Source organism: Acinonyx jubatus, chromosome D1 (genome assembly GCF_027475565.1).
Source record: "Acinonyx jubatus isolate Ajub_Pintada_27869175 chromosome D1, VMU_Ajub_asm_v1.0, whole genome shotgun sequence".
In the NCBI taxonomy this organism is placed as follows: Eukaryota; Metazoa; Chordata; class Mammalia; order Carnivora; family Felidae; genus Acinonyx; species Acinonyx jubatus.
In genome coordinates this window covers 106,574,431-106,593,430 of record NC_069390.1, presented here as the reverse complement: position 1 = coordinate 106,593,430, position 19,000 = coordinate 106,574,431, and the positions used below count along the sequence as shown (strand labels likewise).

Genomic DNA, 19,000 nt, shown 5'->3' with positions numbered 1-19,000 from the left:
TCAGATGTCTGAGTAATACTTTAATGAGCTGTGTAGACCTAAGGGGCAGAAAACACTCAGTTGACACCACACCCCTGGCACTACAAGGTCGGAAGTATGAAGACTGGAGCAGCTGCGCCTCCCGACCCTTCCGGGCTCAGGCCCGCTCCTCCGGCCAGACGGTCTTCCGTGGCCCCGCCCCCCCTGGATGTCGGCCAATAGCTGCGTGCATCGTCGCCGTCCGAGGCTCCTATTGGAGGAGCGGGCGGGGCGCGGCCGTCCGGGGTGGGCGGGGCAGCGGCGCGGGGACCCCTGGCGTGCGCCGGCGGTCTCCACGTAGAAGGTGTTCCTGGGTGCTTGGTGGTCATGGCTGTGCTGGCGGCTCTCCTTCGTGGCGGCGCCCGTGGGCGCGGCCCCCTGCTCCGGAGGCTAATGCGGGTGAGAGGGGTTCGGACCCGGGCTGCAGAATGCCGGCCCGCGCAGGGGAGGACCCGCGAAGCTCCAGGCGCAGGCCTCGGGAACTCTTGCCTGGAAGCCCACCTGTACCGCGCATGCTCAATGCGCGCCGCTGCCAGGCGCCTGCGGGGACCCGCGCGTGGGTTGCGCGGGTCTCGGACCGTTGCAGGCCGAAGGGTCCCTCCCTGGCGGGCACCCTGAGCGAAACGTCTTCCCCGGGGTTTTCCTTCTTTCCTTTTAAATTTTTCCCGGGATTAAAAACCAAAACAAAACATGTTTGTGAGCATCGTTGTCAGGATGTTTTATGTTCGTGCAGTAGGTCATCATTGGGTTTGCGAGACGTGAGGCCCTAAGGGGGAATAGAAAGAGGCCCTTGGTGCAGCTCAAATTTGCCAGGGGAAAAAAATGGCTGCTCACCATACAAGGAATAGATTATACTTGGTGTTTCGTATTTTGGAAGGGGTGGCCTCCGTGGGCGTGCATCGCCTCTGGTGGTTGTGCCGGCGGTGCACAGGAGCCACGGCCTTGAACGCCAAGACTGTGTTTCCCATACGTCAAAGCAAAGGAGCCTGCACCTTGGATTCAGGCTCTGGCAAAATTTAGGCATTAGTAAGACTTCAGGGTGTGGCTGGTGAGGCCTGAGTTTTCCAGGCTGATTGAGGTAATACGCTTTGAAGTCCACCCACGTCATTTTTTATGAGTTGGGATTTGACCCAAGTCAGTGGAGACTGTTGACGTGGTTTTTTTTTTTTTTTTTTTGGGGGGGGGGGGAGTTGTCATAGCCAGAGCTCTGGAGGATTGAAGTGGGGGAGAAAACCATTGTCTGTTTTGGTTTGAGGTAACTTGAGCTGCATGCTGGCAACAGAAGCTGAAAAAGGGAGCACCATTATGCAAGAGATTTATGAAAGAATAAATGTGGAACTTGACAGGGAGGGTGCAGGGCCAAGGGTAAAGGAAGAGTCTAAAAATAACCCCCGGTGACTGAGCAAATAGAAAAGGCAGGAAGAGTGCGTTTCCAGGAACCAGGAGTTCTTTTCTTCTTTCTTTCTCCCCCTCCTCCCCGCACCTAGCTGCAGAGGGGAGTTGGGAAATGTACCAGGATCAGTTCTTAATGAGGTTGTTTGGTATTTCATGGAATGATTGGGGAAGTCAGGGTTTCAGCCAGTGTTGACCAGGTGAACTAGGTCCTGTTAAGAAATAAACACAGATGCAGAGCCTTCTTAATTTATAGTTAAGATATTACCGTCAAACACACAGTTGCTGATGAAAGAGTGGAGCTGTAAGTTCACAGCGTTGGTAATTTGAATTAAGTGGTCATTTACTGAACTACAGAAATCTGTTATAAGGGGATTTTCAGTGTTCAGTGCCAGTTTGTTGAATGGAGTGTGACTGTTACCCTTGGCACACAAATGTCTCATGATCAGCAAACCTGAACGGACTTCATTGGAGCCTGTTGCCCTGCCAGCTGTAATCACTAAGCGGCTGGAGGTAGATTTCCCTGCCACTCATTCAAAGAATACCAGCGCTTTTCTTTTTTTGTGTTATTTTTCTTCCTGTTTACCTTCTTGATAACTACTGAGCATCGCCTCCTTGAAGCTCCTATTTTGACCCAAAACTATTGCCTTTTAAAAAAATGTTTGTTTTTGAGAGAGACAGAGGGTGAGTGTGGGGGAGGGACAGAGAAAGAGGGAGACACAGAATCCGAAGCAAGCTCCAGGTGCTGAGCTGTCCGCACAGAGCCCCATGCGGGGCTCGAACTCACTAACTGTGAGATCATGACTGGAACCAAAGTTGGATGCTTAACTGACTGAGCCACCCAGGCGCCCTTTGTTTTTTTTTTGTTTTGTTTTTGTTTTTTTCTTAAATACTCGAACTGATAAAACAAATTACTGCATTGTGCCTGTCCTGGGTCTGTTTGTTGTCAGATTCCTTTCTGCCCTCTGTATTGCTCCAGGGCTTCCTCTTGGGTGTGCAAACTTCTAGAGTCTACCAGCTGACTTCTGGCTGTGTTCAGAGGCTGGTAAGAGATTGGGAGATAGGAATGGAGAAGCCAGGATTATTTTCTCTCCGTCTGCCCTTAGATGATGTTGCGGACAAAGTCAGTGGCTCTTTTGGTTCTTGTTTTTGGAAGGTGACCCTGACCCCTTGGCTTTGGTAACCTTGGTTCTTCCCTTTGTCCTAACATCCTAAATGTGCTAATGCCTTCCTGTTGTTAATCTGTACTGCCTGTCTCCTGTTGTTCTTAGCTTTCCTATCACCTTTGTATTTAATCTCTGCATTCAGGTATGTTTCAAATACAGTGGTTTTCATTTTCCTCATTGAACCCTGGTGGATACACTTCCCATTCCCTTTCACCCCATGGTTTTTGCACCTCAGTCCCTCGGCCTGCTTTCTTACTCAAGCCAAAAGAAAAGTCAGGATATTGCCGTAAGCTGGCAAGTCGTATAGCAGTTGGATGTGCTAATAAACATAGGCAGAGAAGGAGAGATTCCAGAGGTAGCCTGGAAGTAGAATCTGTTGCCCTTCATGACTAACTGGCTAAGAAGAACTGAGCGAGAAGGAGTTAGGTATAATTTGGGGGCCTTGGCCTGCCATTTAGTGGACGGTAGAGGTTTTCAGAGGAACAGATGTGGGGCAGTAGAAAGAAAGTGATGAGTTGTATTTTGGACTTGAGTTTGGAGTTGCCAGTTAGAGGAAACGGTGTGGCCTGTAAGAGAACTCCGTGAAATACACATTTGGAAACGACCAGCTGCGGTCGGCGGTAGCCTTCGCAGGCATTGGTGAGCTCCGTGAGAGCAAGTGCATGGAGGGAGAAGAGAGCAGGACTTCGCATGGGGCCTTAGGGAGACAGGGCATTTCAGGACAGGCTGGACAAGCAGGATCCTGTGAAGGGGAGGGCAGAGAGCATGGCATCATGGGAGGAAACCCTGGGCAAGAGACTGTGTCTGAAAGCCCAGGGAGGGGAGGTTTTCAGCAAGGGGGATGTGTTAGCTTTCTTGGGCTACTGTAACAAAATTGTGCAATTTGGGCAGCTTAAAACAAGAGAAACGTTTGAGAGTTCTGGAGGCTGGAAGTTCCAAAGTCATGGTGTTGCCATGACCCGCCTCCCCCCCTCCCCCCCCCCCATCCTGTAGGGAAATCCTGCCTTGCCTCTTCATCCCTTCTGGTGGTTTGCTGGCGATCTTTGGAGTTCCTTGGTTTGTTGATACATGGTTCCAGTTCTCTGTCTGCACTGGGCAGTCTCCCCCAGTCTTCTGTTTTCTTCTGTGCATGTCTGTCTCTGTGTTAAAATTCTCTTTCTGTAAGAACATCAGTCCTACCGGATTAGGGCTACTCGTCTGGCTTGTTTCCATAAGGACCACTATCCGTAAAGTTACAGCCTAAGGTACAAGGGTTAGGTCTTCTTTGTTTTGGCAGGGTTGGGAAGTGGAGCACAGTTCAACCCGTAACGGGGCACTCAGACTGTAAAGATTTAATATAACAAGGTAGTTAGGTAAGATTTTTTAACAGTGGGATTAGAGAAATGAAATACCTACATTGAAAACTGTTGCTTGCAATTAGCATAACTTTTTTAAGTTTGTGTGTTTGTTTTGAGGGAGGGGGAGAGAGAGAGCGCGCCAGTGGGGAAGGGGCAGAGAGAGAGAGAATCCCGAGCAGGCTCTGAGCTGTCAGTACAGAACCCGACGCGGTGCTCCATCCCACCGACCAGGAGATCGTGACCTGAGCCAAAGTCCGATGCTTAACAGGCTGAGACGGAGAGACACAGGCGCCCCCTGATTGACATTTTTAAAGCTGGGTGCAGGGAGCTGGGCAGGAGGCTGTCCTGTTGGTGGGAGAGCGGGACAGGACCTGGTGGCAGTAGTGGAGGTGGAGAGGGGGAAGAATTTAGGTGTATTTTGGACACGGGAGTGCCCGCATCTGGGGTAGGATATCTTGGTTTTGGACCACAGAACTTGTGGACTCTGTGAAAGCGCAGCTGCAGGCAGCATCGGGCCGGGGGGGGGGGGGGGGGGGAGGGGGGGGGCCTGGGTTAGAACCAGGACCCCTGAAGAGGAGGAGTGGCCCGAGTAAAGGCCGCGTGATTCCGAGGCTCCGCCTCCCTTCCAGACTCGCTATGGAGTGGGGGTTGGGGGTTGGGAATCTTCACCGCGGGCGGTTCCCGGCAGCTCCAAGGCATCATAGGCCGCGCGTTACTGGACCCTGACGGAAGATCAGTCTCCGAGGAACTGCCTTTGCCTCTTGCGGCCCGTCAAGCTCTTTCCTCCTGTTGTGGGAACAGTTATGTTGCCTTCCTTTACTTCTCTGCCTGCCGAGGGCTCCCTTCTCCCCTGCCACCTCTGCTGTGACGCCGCGTTGGCCGTGCTGCCCACCGGCTCCAGCGCCCGGGACCCCTCCGTTGAAGGGCCCGTCATCACCCAGTTGAGCCGGTCTCTTGGGGTGCCGCTTGGGTCACAGTCCACCCCGTCCGTGGTGCTGTCAGCTCTGGCCAGCGGGAGGAGGGTGCAGTCAGAGGTACTTAGGGCTGTCCCTTCCACCCCGTTTGAGAAAGGACTGTAGCCGGAGAGGCGGTGACTGGCATGTTCAGTGCAAATGGGAACTTAAAAAATTTCTTTTCACTGCTTTAGTTACAGCCCACAAGATCGCGTATGTTGGGTTTCCATTAAAAGTGTGTTAGTTTCCAAATATTTGGGAATACCAGCGGGAACTTGTAATTCAAAGTTGGATCACAGAGGATAAGCTGGAATCCTTCACGAGAAGTCGGTTCTGTCCGCAGCAGCCCCGATTATATGATGTGTTAAGGGCGCACTTGTTTTCGCACGGCTGAGAGGGAGGAGTATGGGCATTCGGCAGGTGCACTTGGGTCTCGCCAGCCGAGGCCCTCGTGTGCTGCCCTGGGCCAGTGTGTACATGGGGAGCTCAGGAGAGTGAAGTCACAAACCTGGCTCGTCTAATGACTCAGCTTCTAGAGGGACAGGTAGAGATGGCGGGGGAATGTCCTTTCAGGGTCTGCGCAGATGGGTTAGTCTGGAAGTGACAACATGTCGGTGACCTCTGTTGTGTGTACTTGTGACGTATTTATTGGAAAGAAGAACTTAGAATGTAGAGGTGCTGCCTGCAGCGTTTTGTTGGAACTCTGTCTGGAGAGCATTGCGTCACGCCAAGTAAGCCTTCTCACTGATCCCTGGGGATGGTTTATGAGGCTCCCTGTGTTTTTTTTACATGTTGTCTTTGGAGCGTGGAATGTGTACATGTAATTTCGACATTTCTCATTTTGTAAGACTATGATGCTGCTGTAATAGAGGGATTATATTTTATAGATACCGGATTCCTGATGTCCCCTTCGGGAAAGTAAATGATTCCAGGGGTTACTGAGCGAGTGAAGGATTAGGTCATTAGCAGGTGTATTTGACATCCCTTCCTCACAAAGACTGTAAAGACATCGCTTCAGAATATGAGCTGCTTTGAATATTGTAACAATTATATATATATATATATATATGTTTTAATATATTTCTTATGTTTATTTTTGAGAAGGGGAGAAACAGAGCATGAGTGGGGGAGGGGCAGAGAGAGAGGGAGACACAGCATCCGAAGCAGGCTCCAGGCTCCGAGCTGTCAGCACAGAGCCCGATGCGGGGCTCGAACCCACGAGCTGTGAGATCATGACCTGAGCTGAAGTTGGACGCCTAACCGACTGAGCCACCCAGGCGCCCCTAAATTAGGTTATTTCTTGTAGCAAGGTCATTTATGTGAACTTTCTACCTAAGAGTGACTTACTCCATTGTCTTAACCTGGGGAAAGAAGATGATCTTAAATGCTGTTCTTCCACTGCCCGGAACAGCACTCTCTCTTACGTTGCTGTTTGCATCTGTTATCTAAACACTCGATAAACCAGTTTCTTGCGGTTACTGCGCTTCTCTCTGCTCGTAACCACTCGTCGAATCTACTTTCTTTTCGTGCCGAGTTATAAATCGAGAGCTGCCGTGGGTTATTTGCGCGAAGTCAGGCCAGCCTTTATGTGTTGTGGGTTTGTTACACTGAGGTGTGATTGCCCATTGATAACGATCAACAAGAGTAGGTTCTAAATGGAAGTTGTTAGTTTTGAGTATTTACTTTGCTTACTGACTTCAGAGGCTAAAAAAATTTATTCTTTGTTCTTTGTCCTGTAAGTTGTTCATTTCCAGGAAAGTCAGGTCTCTGAACTGTGACTTGTATTTCCTCAACTTGGTCTTGATGGGTTTTGTTCCTAAGAGCAGTGCAGAAAGAAGTGGGGTGTACGGCAAGGTATTTACCCTTTTCTTTCTTGAAAAATAATTTGTCTGGGGATATAGGCCATGTTTATAGGAGGTATGTTTGCCTCAGATAAATCAGTACATTCGTTAGAAGTGGGTGAAGAAAATAACAAGTTTTATTTATATATTTTTTAAACAACGATATTTTCTGGTGGAGCTCTAAAATTACTTAATTTAGAACTTAGATTTAACTTAAAACTACATTTTATAAAACTTACACTTAAAAAGGCCTAGAAATTTTAAGTTTATAAACTTATCTGAAGTTAAAGCAACATTTCAATGAATAGCTAAAAAGTGTATTAACAAAGTAGTATTTTTTCAGATTGTAACAGTGATATGTGTGGTGTAGAATGTGGAAATAAAAACACGCGGAAGCACAAAGAAGTCCCCATAACCTCGCTGCCGAGAAGTATAAAGTGATGTAGGTTAATATTTTTTACACGATAACTTTATAATTGTTTATATTACAGGAAATAAAATACATGGAGCGAAGTTATGTATCAAAACCCACTTTGAATGTAAGTATAAATTTAAATCATACTTAAAAATTTTAAAAATTTAAAGGAAAATGTGGTCAATAAAAAAAATGTCTATCTTTATATTTGCATGTTTGTGGGGCCACCTTGGGGGCTGCTGTGGTTGGGAATAGCTAATTCTTGAAATACTAGGTTAAACTCCCAAATGCCCCTGAAGAGACATCAGTCTACTGCCCTTGCCCTGCGTAATAAATATCTGCTCCGTCCCCACTGTCTCCTGCCGAACAGCCTTCTCTCTCAACTGTGCCGTGTTCGTCCTGACTCTCAGGGACCCTCTTTATACCGTGAGGAACGTGTAGAGGCCACATGGAAGATACTAGCAGAAAGAAACTGAACCAGGCTGGGTATTAGATAGGAAGGACCATCATCTGATCACCTGGTGCTTTCTGAGGGGTTCTCTGTTTTCCGAGTCCCTCAAATGACTTCTTAATGGCCATAAATCTTTTTTTTTTGAACTTAAAAAAGTTCATTTATTTTGAGGGAGGGAGGGAGACAGAGAGAGGGTGCACAATTGGGCGAGGGACAGAGACAGAGAGGGAGAGAGAGAATCCCAAGCAGGCCCCACACTGTCAGTGCAGAGCCCCATGTGGGGCTTGAACCCACAAACCGTGAGATCATAACTTGAGCCTAAGTCAAGAGTTGGACGCTTAGCTGACTGAGCCGCCCAAGTGTCCCTAATGGCCAGAAATCTAAGGAACACTTCCCTTATTTATCTCCGGCCTTAGGAGAATGCTCAAGGCAAGTGTGAGGAGAAAACTGTTAAAATAGTTTGACAGTGTCTAAGAGGGCTTTATCTATTTTTTCTTATGGTTCATATTAATATTGTCTTACTAATCACTTAAGAAATTATGGTTGTGCCGTGTCCTCCTTACATGGCCCAGCCCCGTCCACCCAGCACGCAGGTCTGGACCGCCCCCCCACCCAGAGCCCCCCGTCAGTGAAGAAGCCTTTTGGTTAGCGCCCTTGATGGTGCAGGTGACAAGGAAACTGATCGTTTCCTAAATTGTGACTGCGTAGTAGAATCAAAACTCAAGCTTCTGGTTTCAGACCTCTTGTGGACAATGGGGAAGCATCTGTGCCTGCTTTAGACTTGGTTTGTCTGAGGTTTTCAGTTAGATCTTAAATCCTAAAGCACCATTATTGGATTGATTAGTCTTACTGATATTCAAATACTGAGATGGTTTTAAGGAGTAGTCATTCATAAAAAGTCTGTTTTTTTAGATAATAAAGTGGTCCCCTTATCTGTGACGCCGCTTTCCATGGTGTCCGTTCCAGTGGTCAGCCTGGGCCTGGAAGGAGACGATCCTCCTTGTGATGTCCCCAGAAAGCCAGTAGTAACCTAACGCTCCGTCCCAGTGCCTGGCCGGCTCACCTCACGTCACCTGCGTCCGTGGGCATTTTATCATCACCCACCACGGTGGTCCTCAGGGGGCATCCAGGACAGTAAGATCTGAGAGAGGGACCATGTGCACGTGACTTTGATGCCAGTTATTCTTGTAGTGGTTCTGTTTGACGAGTCATTGTTGTCAGCTTCTTACTGTGCCTGACTTATGAATTGAACTCCGTCACGGCTGTGCACACATAGGAAAACCAGTATAGTGTTCATTTCTCTCCGGTTTCAGGCGTATCCCCTCGGCATCTGAGAAGGTATCCCCGGTGGATAAGGCTGGGGGACCACTGTGGATCTGTGAGTGATGTTGATTTAATGAGAGAGGGTTTGGGTGAAATTGTGAAATAGTTCTTCCCATCTTGTGTCTTGCCAGGACGTGGTCATAGTAAGCGCCGCGAGAACGCCCATTGGCTCCTTTCTAGGCAGCCTTTCCTCCCTGCCAGCCACTAGGCTTGGTTCCCTTGCAATTCAGGGGGCCATTGAAAAGGCAGGTCAGTAGTTGCTTTTTTTTTTTTCTTAAATAAGTAAACTCTGTGCTGAACATGGGGCTTGAACTCATGACCCGAGATCAAGAGTGTTGAATCGCTCAGTTGTACACCTGAAATGAATTCTACACTGTGTGTTAACGGACTGGAATTTAAATAAAAACTGACAAAAAAAGAAAGCAACAGAGTCGTGTGCTCTGCCCACTGACCCAGCCAGGCACCCCAGCTCCCGTGCTTTTCTGTGTTGAGGGGGGCAGTGATGAAATGGAACAAGTATTTGTTTTGCACTAACTGCATACATAACATTTAGAAATGACTTAATGCCTTCCATTTCTTTTATTTTTAATGTTTATTATTTATTTTGAGAGGGAGGGAGGGAGAGAGAGTGCGCCAGCGGGGGAGGGAGAGAGAGAGGACAGAAAGAATCCCACGCATGCTCTGCACTGTCAGTGCAGAACCCGATGCGGGGCTTGAACTCCCAAACCGTGAGATCATGCATGACCTGAGCTGAGATCAAGCGTCTGTTGCTTAACTGAGCCACCTGGGTGTCCCTCAATGCCTCTATTTCTAATTTTCTTGTGAAGGAATCTTTGTACTACAGGGCCGCCTGGCTGGCTGAGCCCGTTAAGTGTTCGAAGCTTGATCTTGGCTCAGGTCATGATCTCACGGTACATGGACTGGAGCCCTGTGTCCGGCTCTGTGCTGATAGCTCAGAGCCTGCTTCGGATTCTGTCTCCTTCTCTCTCTCTCTCTCTCTCTCTCTGCCCCTCCCCCACTCACACTCATTCTCTCTCTCTGTCTCTTAAACATTAAAAAGAAAATCCTGGGGCGCCTGGGTGGTGCAGTCGGTTAAGCGTCCGACTTCAGCCGGGTCACGATCTCGCGGTCCGTGGGTTCGAGCCCCACGTCAGGCTCTGGGCGGATGGCTCAGAGCCTGGAGCCTGTTTCCGATTCTGTGTCTCCCTCTCTCTCTGCCCCTCCCCCGTTCATGCTCTGTCTCTCTCTGTCCCAAAAATAAATAAACGTTGAAAAAAAAAATTTAAAAAGAAAATCCTACAGTGAGTCTGAATCTCACAGCTGACAAAAAGAAACCATTCCCGCTATATAATGTCGTTATATATATATATATATATATATATATATATATATATATAATATAATACCTTATTAGTAATCACTGATTATTCAGTTGAATAAAATACGGACATGCCTGTTTTATTTGTGTAACAAAAGGGATTCCGAAAGAAGAAGTGAAGGAAGCATACATGGGGAACGTTCTACAAGGAGGTGAAGGTCAGGCCCCTGCGAGGCAAGCGGTCTTGGGCGCAGGTACCGGGAATTGTTTTTCTTCTACACTTAAGGTGTTTGGCGCAGCACGTTGGAGGCCATGTCCACTTAAACGAGGTGTCAAATGCGTCATAGAGCATGGATTTATATGGGCAAGAGCGATGCCCTTGTGGGTTAGAAGTTAACGTGCTCTGTTGTGTTCATTTTAACTCTGCGGCTGTCGAAGAGTGTCTTCTTTTTTCACAAGTGTGACCTGACTTGTGTCGGTTTTAGGCTTACCTCTGTCTACTCCGTGCACGACTGTGAACAAAGTCTGTGCCTCGGGGATGAAGGCCATCATGCTGGCCTCTCAGAGCCTCATGTGTGGACATCAGGTAAGAAGCACCTCCTTTTCCAATTTGTGGTGTCGGAAGTCCCCAAAAACGTCGCCCTTGAGTGCTTTAGAAGTGCAATCCTGTGTCCCGAGTCCATCTGCTGTGGTGTTTGACGCTCGCCGTCTGGATTTGCTTATCGCGCTTGGAGGAGACGTCAGATGGTAGCTTCTGTGTCTTGTGTTAAAAAACGGTTTTCAGCCAAGATGTTTTAGTCTTTGGGTGACCTTTTACTTGGTCTTTTTCTGAGATTCTGGGTGATTTATAACATCATGACTTTCTTATTTGCCAGAATAAGAGGGTTTTCATCAGAGATGAGAACAAGGTGCTGACCCTGGGAATCAAATCCTCGACTGAGCCCAGAATTGATGACGCATTTATGGTTCCTACACACCCAGGTTCATTTGTTAAATTGTGCAGGTTTTCTCCTGGCTTCGCTGAATTTTTTAATTTTTTATTTTATTTTAGAGTGTGTGAGAGAGCGCACGCGAGTGCAGGAAGGGCAGAGACAGAATTTTTTTAATGTTTATTTTGAGAGAGGGAGCGTGAGCAGAGGAGGGGCAGAGAGAGAGGGAAAGACAGGATCCCAAGCAGGCCCGCACCGTCAGCTCGGAGCCTGGTGTGGGACTCAGAGCCGCGGATCGCGAGGTCATGACCTGAGCCGAAGTTGGATGCTTAACCGACTGAGCCACCCGGGCGCCCCATCCCATCATTACACACTTGAGACCATTTTTTTCATCGGGGTCAAAAGGGTATTTGTATGTTCGCCGTGTAACAGATGTTGAATGAAGCCCACAGAACGCTTGTGTGCTGGAGCTGTGAAGCGGGCGTACTGGGTCTGCAGCTCAGCTCCTGTTAGAACTGACATTGTGCGTGTTCGCTGCCGGGCAGGATGTGATGGTGGCAGGTGGGATGGAGAGCATGTCCAACGCTCCCTACGTAATGAACAGAGGCGCTACACCGTACGGTGGCGTCAAGCTTGAAGACTTGATTGTGAAGGATGGGCTGACTGACGTCTACAATAAAATCCATATGGTAATTATTGCTTTTTAAGGAGAAATACCGGCTAGTATACAATACTGCTTGACCTTATTTTAAGTTTATTTTGAGAGAGTGCATGGGTAAGCTGGGGAGGGGGCAGAGGGGGAGAGAGGATCCCAGTCAGGCTCCGTACTCCGCGCGGAGCCTTCACGGGGCTCGAGCCCATGACCCTGGGATCGTGACCTGAGCCGAAATCGAGAGTTGGGTACTCAACTGACGGAGCCACCCAACTGTCCCTGCTTGACTTTTTAAAATAAGTGTGTTTTGGAGAGGAAGGATGGGCTCTGTAAATGCTCACTTTCACCATTCGTTTTGGGAAAATACTGTCCTTTGCCCACTGCATCAGTTTAGTTTGACTCAGTTGTTGAATAAACCGCCCCACCAGGGGGGGATAGGGTGTGTCCTGACGTCTAATGACGGATTCCACAGCTGTTGAATTTGCCTTTGAACTGGCAACTTCTGAGCTCACTCAAGTACCTGACGAGGAGACTTGAGTGAAAAATTACCAGGTATCGAAAGAAGTGTATTTTTAGAAACTGAGTTTACCTGCTAGCCATGGTTTTAGGTTATACAAAGTTGGTATTTTATAAGTTATGCCAAGTGAATTAGTTTGATAAAGATCCCAACTTGAATCAGGGGAACTGTGCCGAGAACACGGCTAAGAAGCTGCACATCACGCGCGAGGAGCAGGACGCGTACGCCGTGGGCTCCTACGGCAGGAGTCAGGCGGCCTGGGACGCCGGGAGGTTTGCCGAGGAGGTCGTTCCTGTCACCATTTCGGCGAAAGGTAGACGCATGACGTTCCAAAATCGGTTTGATTTTTAGTGGACTTACATGTTGTAGAAGTCTCGTTTTGAATTCGTATGTTTTTATCTTTGTTCAACTGAGGACATAGATGGTTATGGTTACTAAAGGGAAACGTTGCCAGTTGAGAGAGAATAGAATTAAACCCAATTTAGTATCAGGTTCCACCTCCCCAGATTCCACTGAGAATAATACTTTCAATTCGAGAAATGGATTTGTTAAAAACCTTTGCAGTGTAAGTGACAGACCATATATTAGCCTTTTAAGTGAAACCGGGGATTTATTAGAAGGGCGGGGCTACGCGGCTCTGGGCTCCACACCCCTTTGTCCCACCTGCATCCCCAGAGCCCCCTCTGCAGGGCTTGTGGTCACAGAGGTCACAGGGCAGGCACCCCCCCACCCCCCCCCACCCCCCAACTCCAGCAGACTAAATCCACAGTGAGGTCTTGTTCCTTTGGTTTAGGTTACATTTCCATTCAGAAATGATGACTAGGCTCCGAATGACGGAATCGCCGGAGCCTCTCCTGACCCCGGGGTCAGGAGAGTGGGTCGTATCTGTGGTGGCAGAATAGGGAGGGAAGGGAACGAGGTGTGGCCACATCCAAGATCCGAATCGTCCAACTATTTAATAAGCTCCTCTTTCAGTCACTCTCAGGGCCCAGGTGATGGAAGGTAGCGTGGGGTCCCCGGGGTGGTGCGAGGTGCACGGGCACAGAGGCGGCCCAGGCTGCCCGGGTCCTTGCCCACGCATCTCACCGACTCACCGTGGTCTTGGCCGGTGATTACTTAAAAGACTTGTGTTTCAGGTAAACCAGATGTAGTGGTGAAAGAAGATGAAGAATATAGACGTGTTGACTTTAGCAAAGTTCCAAAGCTGAAGACCGTTTTCCAGAAAGAAAATGGTTAGTACTGTGAAATGAAGCATGACAAAAAGAGGAGTGAATGTACCATAGCTAGTCTGGGAACCACCTAAGGATTTTTTAAAAAGTAATTCTAGAAAACATATAGCTGTTACTTAACATTTTCAGTTATGTCGGGCTCATGTGAAACGAACAAATTATGTTTATTAAAAAAAATCTTTAAAATCGCTTACTGGTTAATACCTTCAAAATAGAAATCCTAGGGAAGAGATTGTAGAATGGGTATAGAATGCAGTTTTTCATTCGCAGTTCATCTTGAAAGTGCATTGTGACATGAAAGTCGTTGAGATGTTAAATCCCTGTAAGACTCTTGACTAGGAAGCCGACAGCAGAGTTGTTCCCTGTTTTATCGCCAGTGCCAGGTAGGCCCTCAGTAACTGTCAAATGCTACCGTAAGTGGATGCCAGTGTTTAAGTTAATGCTTTTGGAATCCTTGAGGTCAGTTCTGCTTTTAAAATTGGCTGTATATACAGTTGTCGTAACCCAAAGTTACTTTTCTGCCTTTCCTGATTGAGTTTCTCAATACCAACTATAGGAATGGATCAGTCGTCTTTATTTTTCAAAAAGCGTTTTATTTGAGAGAATGCATGCATGAGTGGGGGGAAGGGCAGAGAGAAAGGGGGGAACAGAATCCCAAGCAGGCTCTGCGCTGTCAGTGCAGAGCCTGAATCAGGGCTTGAACTCACGCACCGTGAGATCACCACCTGAGCCGAAATCCACTTGAACGCTTAACTGACTGAGCCATTCAGGCGTCCCTGGGTCAGTCTTTTTTAAAGTATCATATAAAATTCATATTACAGAAACATATTTTTATATTTTTAGCTGCGGTCTACTGTAGGGTCTTTGTTGCAGTTAAAAAAAAGAACCTGCTTAGTTGACATACTGTAACATTCCGATGTTTAAAATGTTCAGTCGAGGGGCGCCTGGGTGGCTCCGTCGGTTGAATATCTGACTTCTGATTGCTGCTCGGGTCATGATCTCACGGTTCCTGAGCGTGAGCCCCACTTCTGCCTCTGCACTGATGGTGTGGAGCCTGCTTGGGATGATCTCTCTGCCCCTCCAGTGCTCACAAACGGACTCTCAAATAAACTTAAAAAGTTGAATGATCGTTAGAGTTCTTGACGTCTAACTTGAAGTGATTATAGAGAACAAGTACCTGGTTTTGATACTGAGTTTTTGCTTCTTTCTCTGGGGAGAAAAAATAGCGGGCTGGTCCGTATGTCTGAAGTGCAAGCCAGCACGTACCTAGTGCCATCACACACGTGTTTCTGAGCTAGCTTTGACCAGACGGGTCCAGAACTAACCCAAGGCACTCTTACACGAGTGTTTGAGTTAGCTCTGCGTGTGCTTCCCGGAAGCTGGAATTCTCGCCATGCATCGTGGTCATTTTTCACGCGGCAAACCACCCAGGCATTACCCTGCAGGAATTTATTAAATCGACCCCGGCGAATTCCGTGTGAAACTGTGTTCTCACCTCCTGCTCACTGGTGCTTGCAGGCACGGTCACGGCGGCCAATGCCAGCACGCTGAACGACGGCGCGGCCGCTGTGGTTCTGATGACCGCGGATGCCGCCAAGAGGCTCAGTGTTAAGCCGCTGGCAAGGATAGCGGGTAGGTCGTGTTCTCAGCTCGTTTATCCCTTCACGTCTGCACACTTCCCGAAGTGGGGTTTCCATGCTGGTAATACACGGTGTCTACACGTGTACCGTGTGATGGGATGTAACTCATAGTGGGAGCGAGCAGCTCCTTTAACCTTGGTTACAACTTGCTTTACGGGAAGAGTGAGCTTTAAAAACTTTTGTCCTGTCCGATATGAGGAGTGGGAGAGTACAAGGTACATGTTTTACCGTGGCACCAAGGGGAAAGGTAGTTATTAAAAGTGTACTTAATTAGGGATTAAGAAATAAATAATAAATGCCCGAGTAGCTAGATTTCCTGTGTGACCTGGTCATACCCTCAATCTCGTTACACGTATTTCTAGTTGTAAAATCTGCTTTGCCTTCTCAATGTGTTAGACCAATACCATTTCGTTACTTACTAAAAGCCTTACAACTTCAGTTTTAGTCCAGGTCTTGGTTTCTTCACCTCAGCACTGCTGACATTTTGTAACCAACCAATGATTCCGTTGTTGAGGCTGTCGTGTACTTTGGATGCTTGGAGGCATCCTCACTGGATACGGCAGGACGTGGCATTCTGCCTGTGCAGCACCCACAGTTATGTGTAGATTATGCCAGTGTCCCTGGAGGCCAGTTCCCTCCAACCTCCTACCTGTGAAAATCCATGGCTTTGATGACTAATGTGGTTTTATAAAGCACAGAATCCTAGAAAAGGAACAAATACGTTTACATCTATTAGGATCGGGAAGCTTGCATCTTTGCGTATTATATATAACAACTGTTAGCTATCACTTGTACAAAAGATTTTAACGACCTATTAAATTTTTTAAACTCCAGCGTTTGCTGATGCTGCTGTGGACCCTATTGATTTTCCAGTTGCACCCGCATATGCTGTACCTAAGGTGAGAACAGATGAGGGCCGGTCCTCCACGATGCCGGCCTCTGGTTTGTTTCTACCAACACTGCAGGGTTTAGGTTTTCAGTGTCACTCGTCTGCTGAAGGACAGAGATAGCTTGGTTTTGAATCTTCCAACTTCTGAAAATAATTTGAGCAATCCACAGACATCTTCAGTGGAACAGACAAAAACTGTGAATTAAAGTATGATGCTGAACCTCACACCTGGTGTGATGACCAGAGTAGGAGGTTGGCGTGGCAAGGGAAAAGGGATGCTGAGGGGCCTGGTTCTAGAATTCAAAGCACATATTCACTACTAGGAGGTCTCCATTCTGCAAGCGAACTGTTGGGAGCCGGTCTTAGAGTAAACCTAAAAACGGAAAACCTACATACTCCAAGCTATCGCTCTGATAATGTCTCTCAGGGAAGTTGCTTTGTGTGCGTGGGGGGGGGGGGGGGTCACAGGAAGAGACGGTGCTGAATGCGTTGAGGGGCTGAAGGATCACAGAAGACTGCGCAAATAAAGAGAGGGCGTCACCCCAAGGGAGAACCTGAAACCAGCAGCCATAGATAGAGCAGAAATCAGTGAGGAAGAAGGGTAGAGAGGATCAGAAAGGATGGGAAGTGATGGTCTGGCAGCAGGTGGCAGATCTGAGAAAGGAACGGAACGGCATGGTACGGCCTCTGAAAGTGAGTGCCGAGTGCCGCCCTGGAGAGCAAGGGGGGTCAACAGGGATTCTGAAGGCAGAAGTGTGCTCCTGACCCCCGCCTGAGAGCTCGACAGGTGGCCACGCTCAGGTGCCCTGTTGTTGCCTTAGGCTGTTGGAGCAGTAGAGCTTACAATACTGAGCCTTCTGGAGGAAGAGAGGAAGGGGGAGGAATAGTTTCAAGTTCACAATCAAAGGGGAAATAGCCTGATTTTAGAGAATCATCAACCATTAACACCCCAAAGCCTTCCTGCATAGCTGAGGAACTACCAGAACAATAGCTGATAGAATAAAAGACCTGAAGTAATTTACAGTGAAGGTACAACAGCTAAGAGTGTCTGTGCCCCTCACCCCACGGCAACTTTTATAAAGGAGAAACTACAGGAGATGTAGAGAAAGACCCACACTCTTTGATTTGGCAGACCAAGATCTGCAACCAAGCATCAAGGCAAATAGATCTCAAGGCTGTCAAGTCAGAATCCCCAAATCGAGAATACGTGTCCGTTTCAGGTACCCATGGAACATTCAAGAAGATTGTTTCACTGCAAAACAAAGAAATGCGAAGAAAATCCTTTGCTCGTAGTGCAGTAAGATGAGAAAGCAGAAAATAAAAAGGCCCTTCCTCCTGGAAACTAAGAAACTCCAAATTTAAATATCTGTTGCATGAGGGGGAAATAGAAACCCAAATTGCGGAATTCCAAGAAAACAGTGAAAATAAATGTTAACTTTAAAATTAAATTTTTAGGTTCTTAAAGATGCAGGATTGAAAAAAGAGGATATTACAATGTGGGAAGTAAATGAAGCCTTTAGTCTGGTGGTGCTAGCCAACATGAAAATGCTGGAGCTTGACCCCCAAAAAGTGAACATCAACGGAGGTGCCGTCTCTCTGGGACATCCCATCGGGTAGGTGGTTCTGGAAATAACCGGCGTCTGGGCTAGTGGCTACTTAACGACCTTTGTATCTCTGTCTAAACCAGACTGCTTCCTGCTCATTCCTATTACTCTTAACCGTTTCCTTCCCAGCGTCCTTGAAAGAGCAAACCCCACTTGTGACAGGACTTGACACCGAACACAGCCATGTCACTGTTGCCTAAGAACGGTTAGTTTTACGATGAAGAAGATTATTTAAAAGTAAAGTCTACACTTGGGCTTTTAAAAAAAGCCCTGTTCTGGAAACCTCTCTCTCCGGTTTAAGAAAAGGGGTCAAATTCTGCTGTCTGTAATGAAAGCGTTTTTTTCTTTTTAATATTTATTTCTGAGACGGGCAGACACGCAGGGGAGGGGCAGAGAGAGAGGGAGACGCAGAATCTGAAGCGGGCTCCAGGCTCTGAGCCGTCAGCACAAGAGCCCGATGCTGGGGCTCCAACTCGCGGACCGTGAACCCCGAGATCATGACCTGAGCCGAAGTGGGACACTTAACCGACTGAGCCACCCAGGGGCCCCTAGACTTTTCAAGTTAATTTGGAATTGAGACAGGTTTTGGTTATGTATTCTATAATTTATTAAAGACTAAAATGATCTCTCCGTCCCAGGATGTCTGGAGCCCGGATTGTCATTCATATGGTTCACACCTTGAAGCCAGGGCAATATGGTCTTGCCAGTATCTGCAACGGAGGAGGAGGGGCTTCTGCCATGCTGGTCCAGAGGCTGTAGAACATCTGCGTGTCCAGAGCAACAACCTGAGGTGGCTCGAAGGGCCCGGCGCCACCAGTATGACCAAGTACCTGGGGTCAAGATCATCTGTTTGGGGTTTTGTTTTTTTAACTTTTTTAATAACAAGGTCAACTCTCAAATCTTTTGAAATTCTAAATAAATTTTTTCTTCTCTAAATCTTTGGTCATCTTGAAAAGTTTAAAATATTTTTGTTATAAAGCTATACTAGTTGAAACACCAGTGTTCAGTATTAGTGACTTTTAAGTAGAAGCTTCCATTTGAGACCATCATAATTTAAGAATCCCAAGCAGATTCCACACTGTCAGCACAGAGCCCAACGTGGGGCTCAATCTCCCGGAACCGTGAGATCAAGTCAGATGGCTTAACTGACTCAGTCACCTCGGTGTCCCTCCTTGCAGCCTCTTCAAAGTGAGGGCAGCTGTTCTGTCACACCGGCAGGGCCTCCTACCATTAATGAAGAAGCCACAGGTAGTGTGGTCAATGTTGGTGGAAACAGAAGATACCCATGTGCTCAGGTCTCGGATGGGTACAATTTCTCCCATCAGC

The 19,000-nt window shown here is 47.7% G+C and overlaps 1 protein-coding gene across 1 annotated transcript; it reads left to right on the top strand.

The window, feature by feature from the left end:
* Nucleotides 1-270: 270 nt before the first annotated feature.
* ACAT1 (acetyl-CoA acetyltransferase 1) lies at nucleotides 271-18,603 on the top strand. Its single transcript, XM_015082566.3, has 12 exons — nucleotides 271-417; nucleotides 7,199-7,246; nucleotides 9,028-9,145; nucleotides 10,373-10,468; nucleotides 10,700-10,800; nucleotides 11,689-11,832; nucleotides 12,475-12,625; nucleotides 13,449-13,544; nucleotides 15,060-15,173; nucleotides 16,016-16,080; nucleotides 17,526-17,683; nucleotides 18,313-18,603. Exons 1-12 carry the CDS (start codon nucleotides 346-348, stop codon nucleotides 18,431-18,433), a joined length of 1,284 nt encoding a protein of 427 aa, XP_014938052.2. The 5' UTR covers nucleotides 271-345; the 3' UTR covers nucleotides 18,434-18,603.
* Nucleotides 18,604-19,000: the final 397 nt, after the last annotated feature.

What these genes read in the sequence shown, in the direction of transcription:
- ACAT1 (XM_015082566.3), top strand. Translation starts at nt 346, where the DNA reads ATGGCTGTGCTGGCGGCTCTCCTTCGTGGCGGCGCCCGTGGGCGCGGC. An exon ending in TGCTCCGGAGGCTAATGCGG is followed by an intron (nt 418 to 7,198) that starts GTGAGAGGGGTT and finishes TTTATATTACAG; the next exon opens with GAAATAAAATACATGGAGCG. An exon ending in CCGCATATGCTGTACCTAAG is followed by an intron (nt 16,081 to 17,525) that starts GTGAGAACAGAT and finishes TTAAATTTTTAG; the next exon opens with GTTCTTAAAGATGCAGGATT.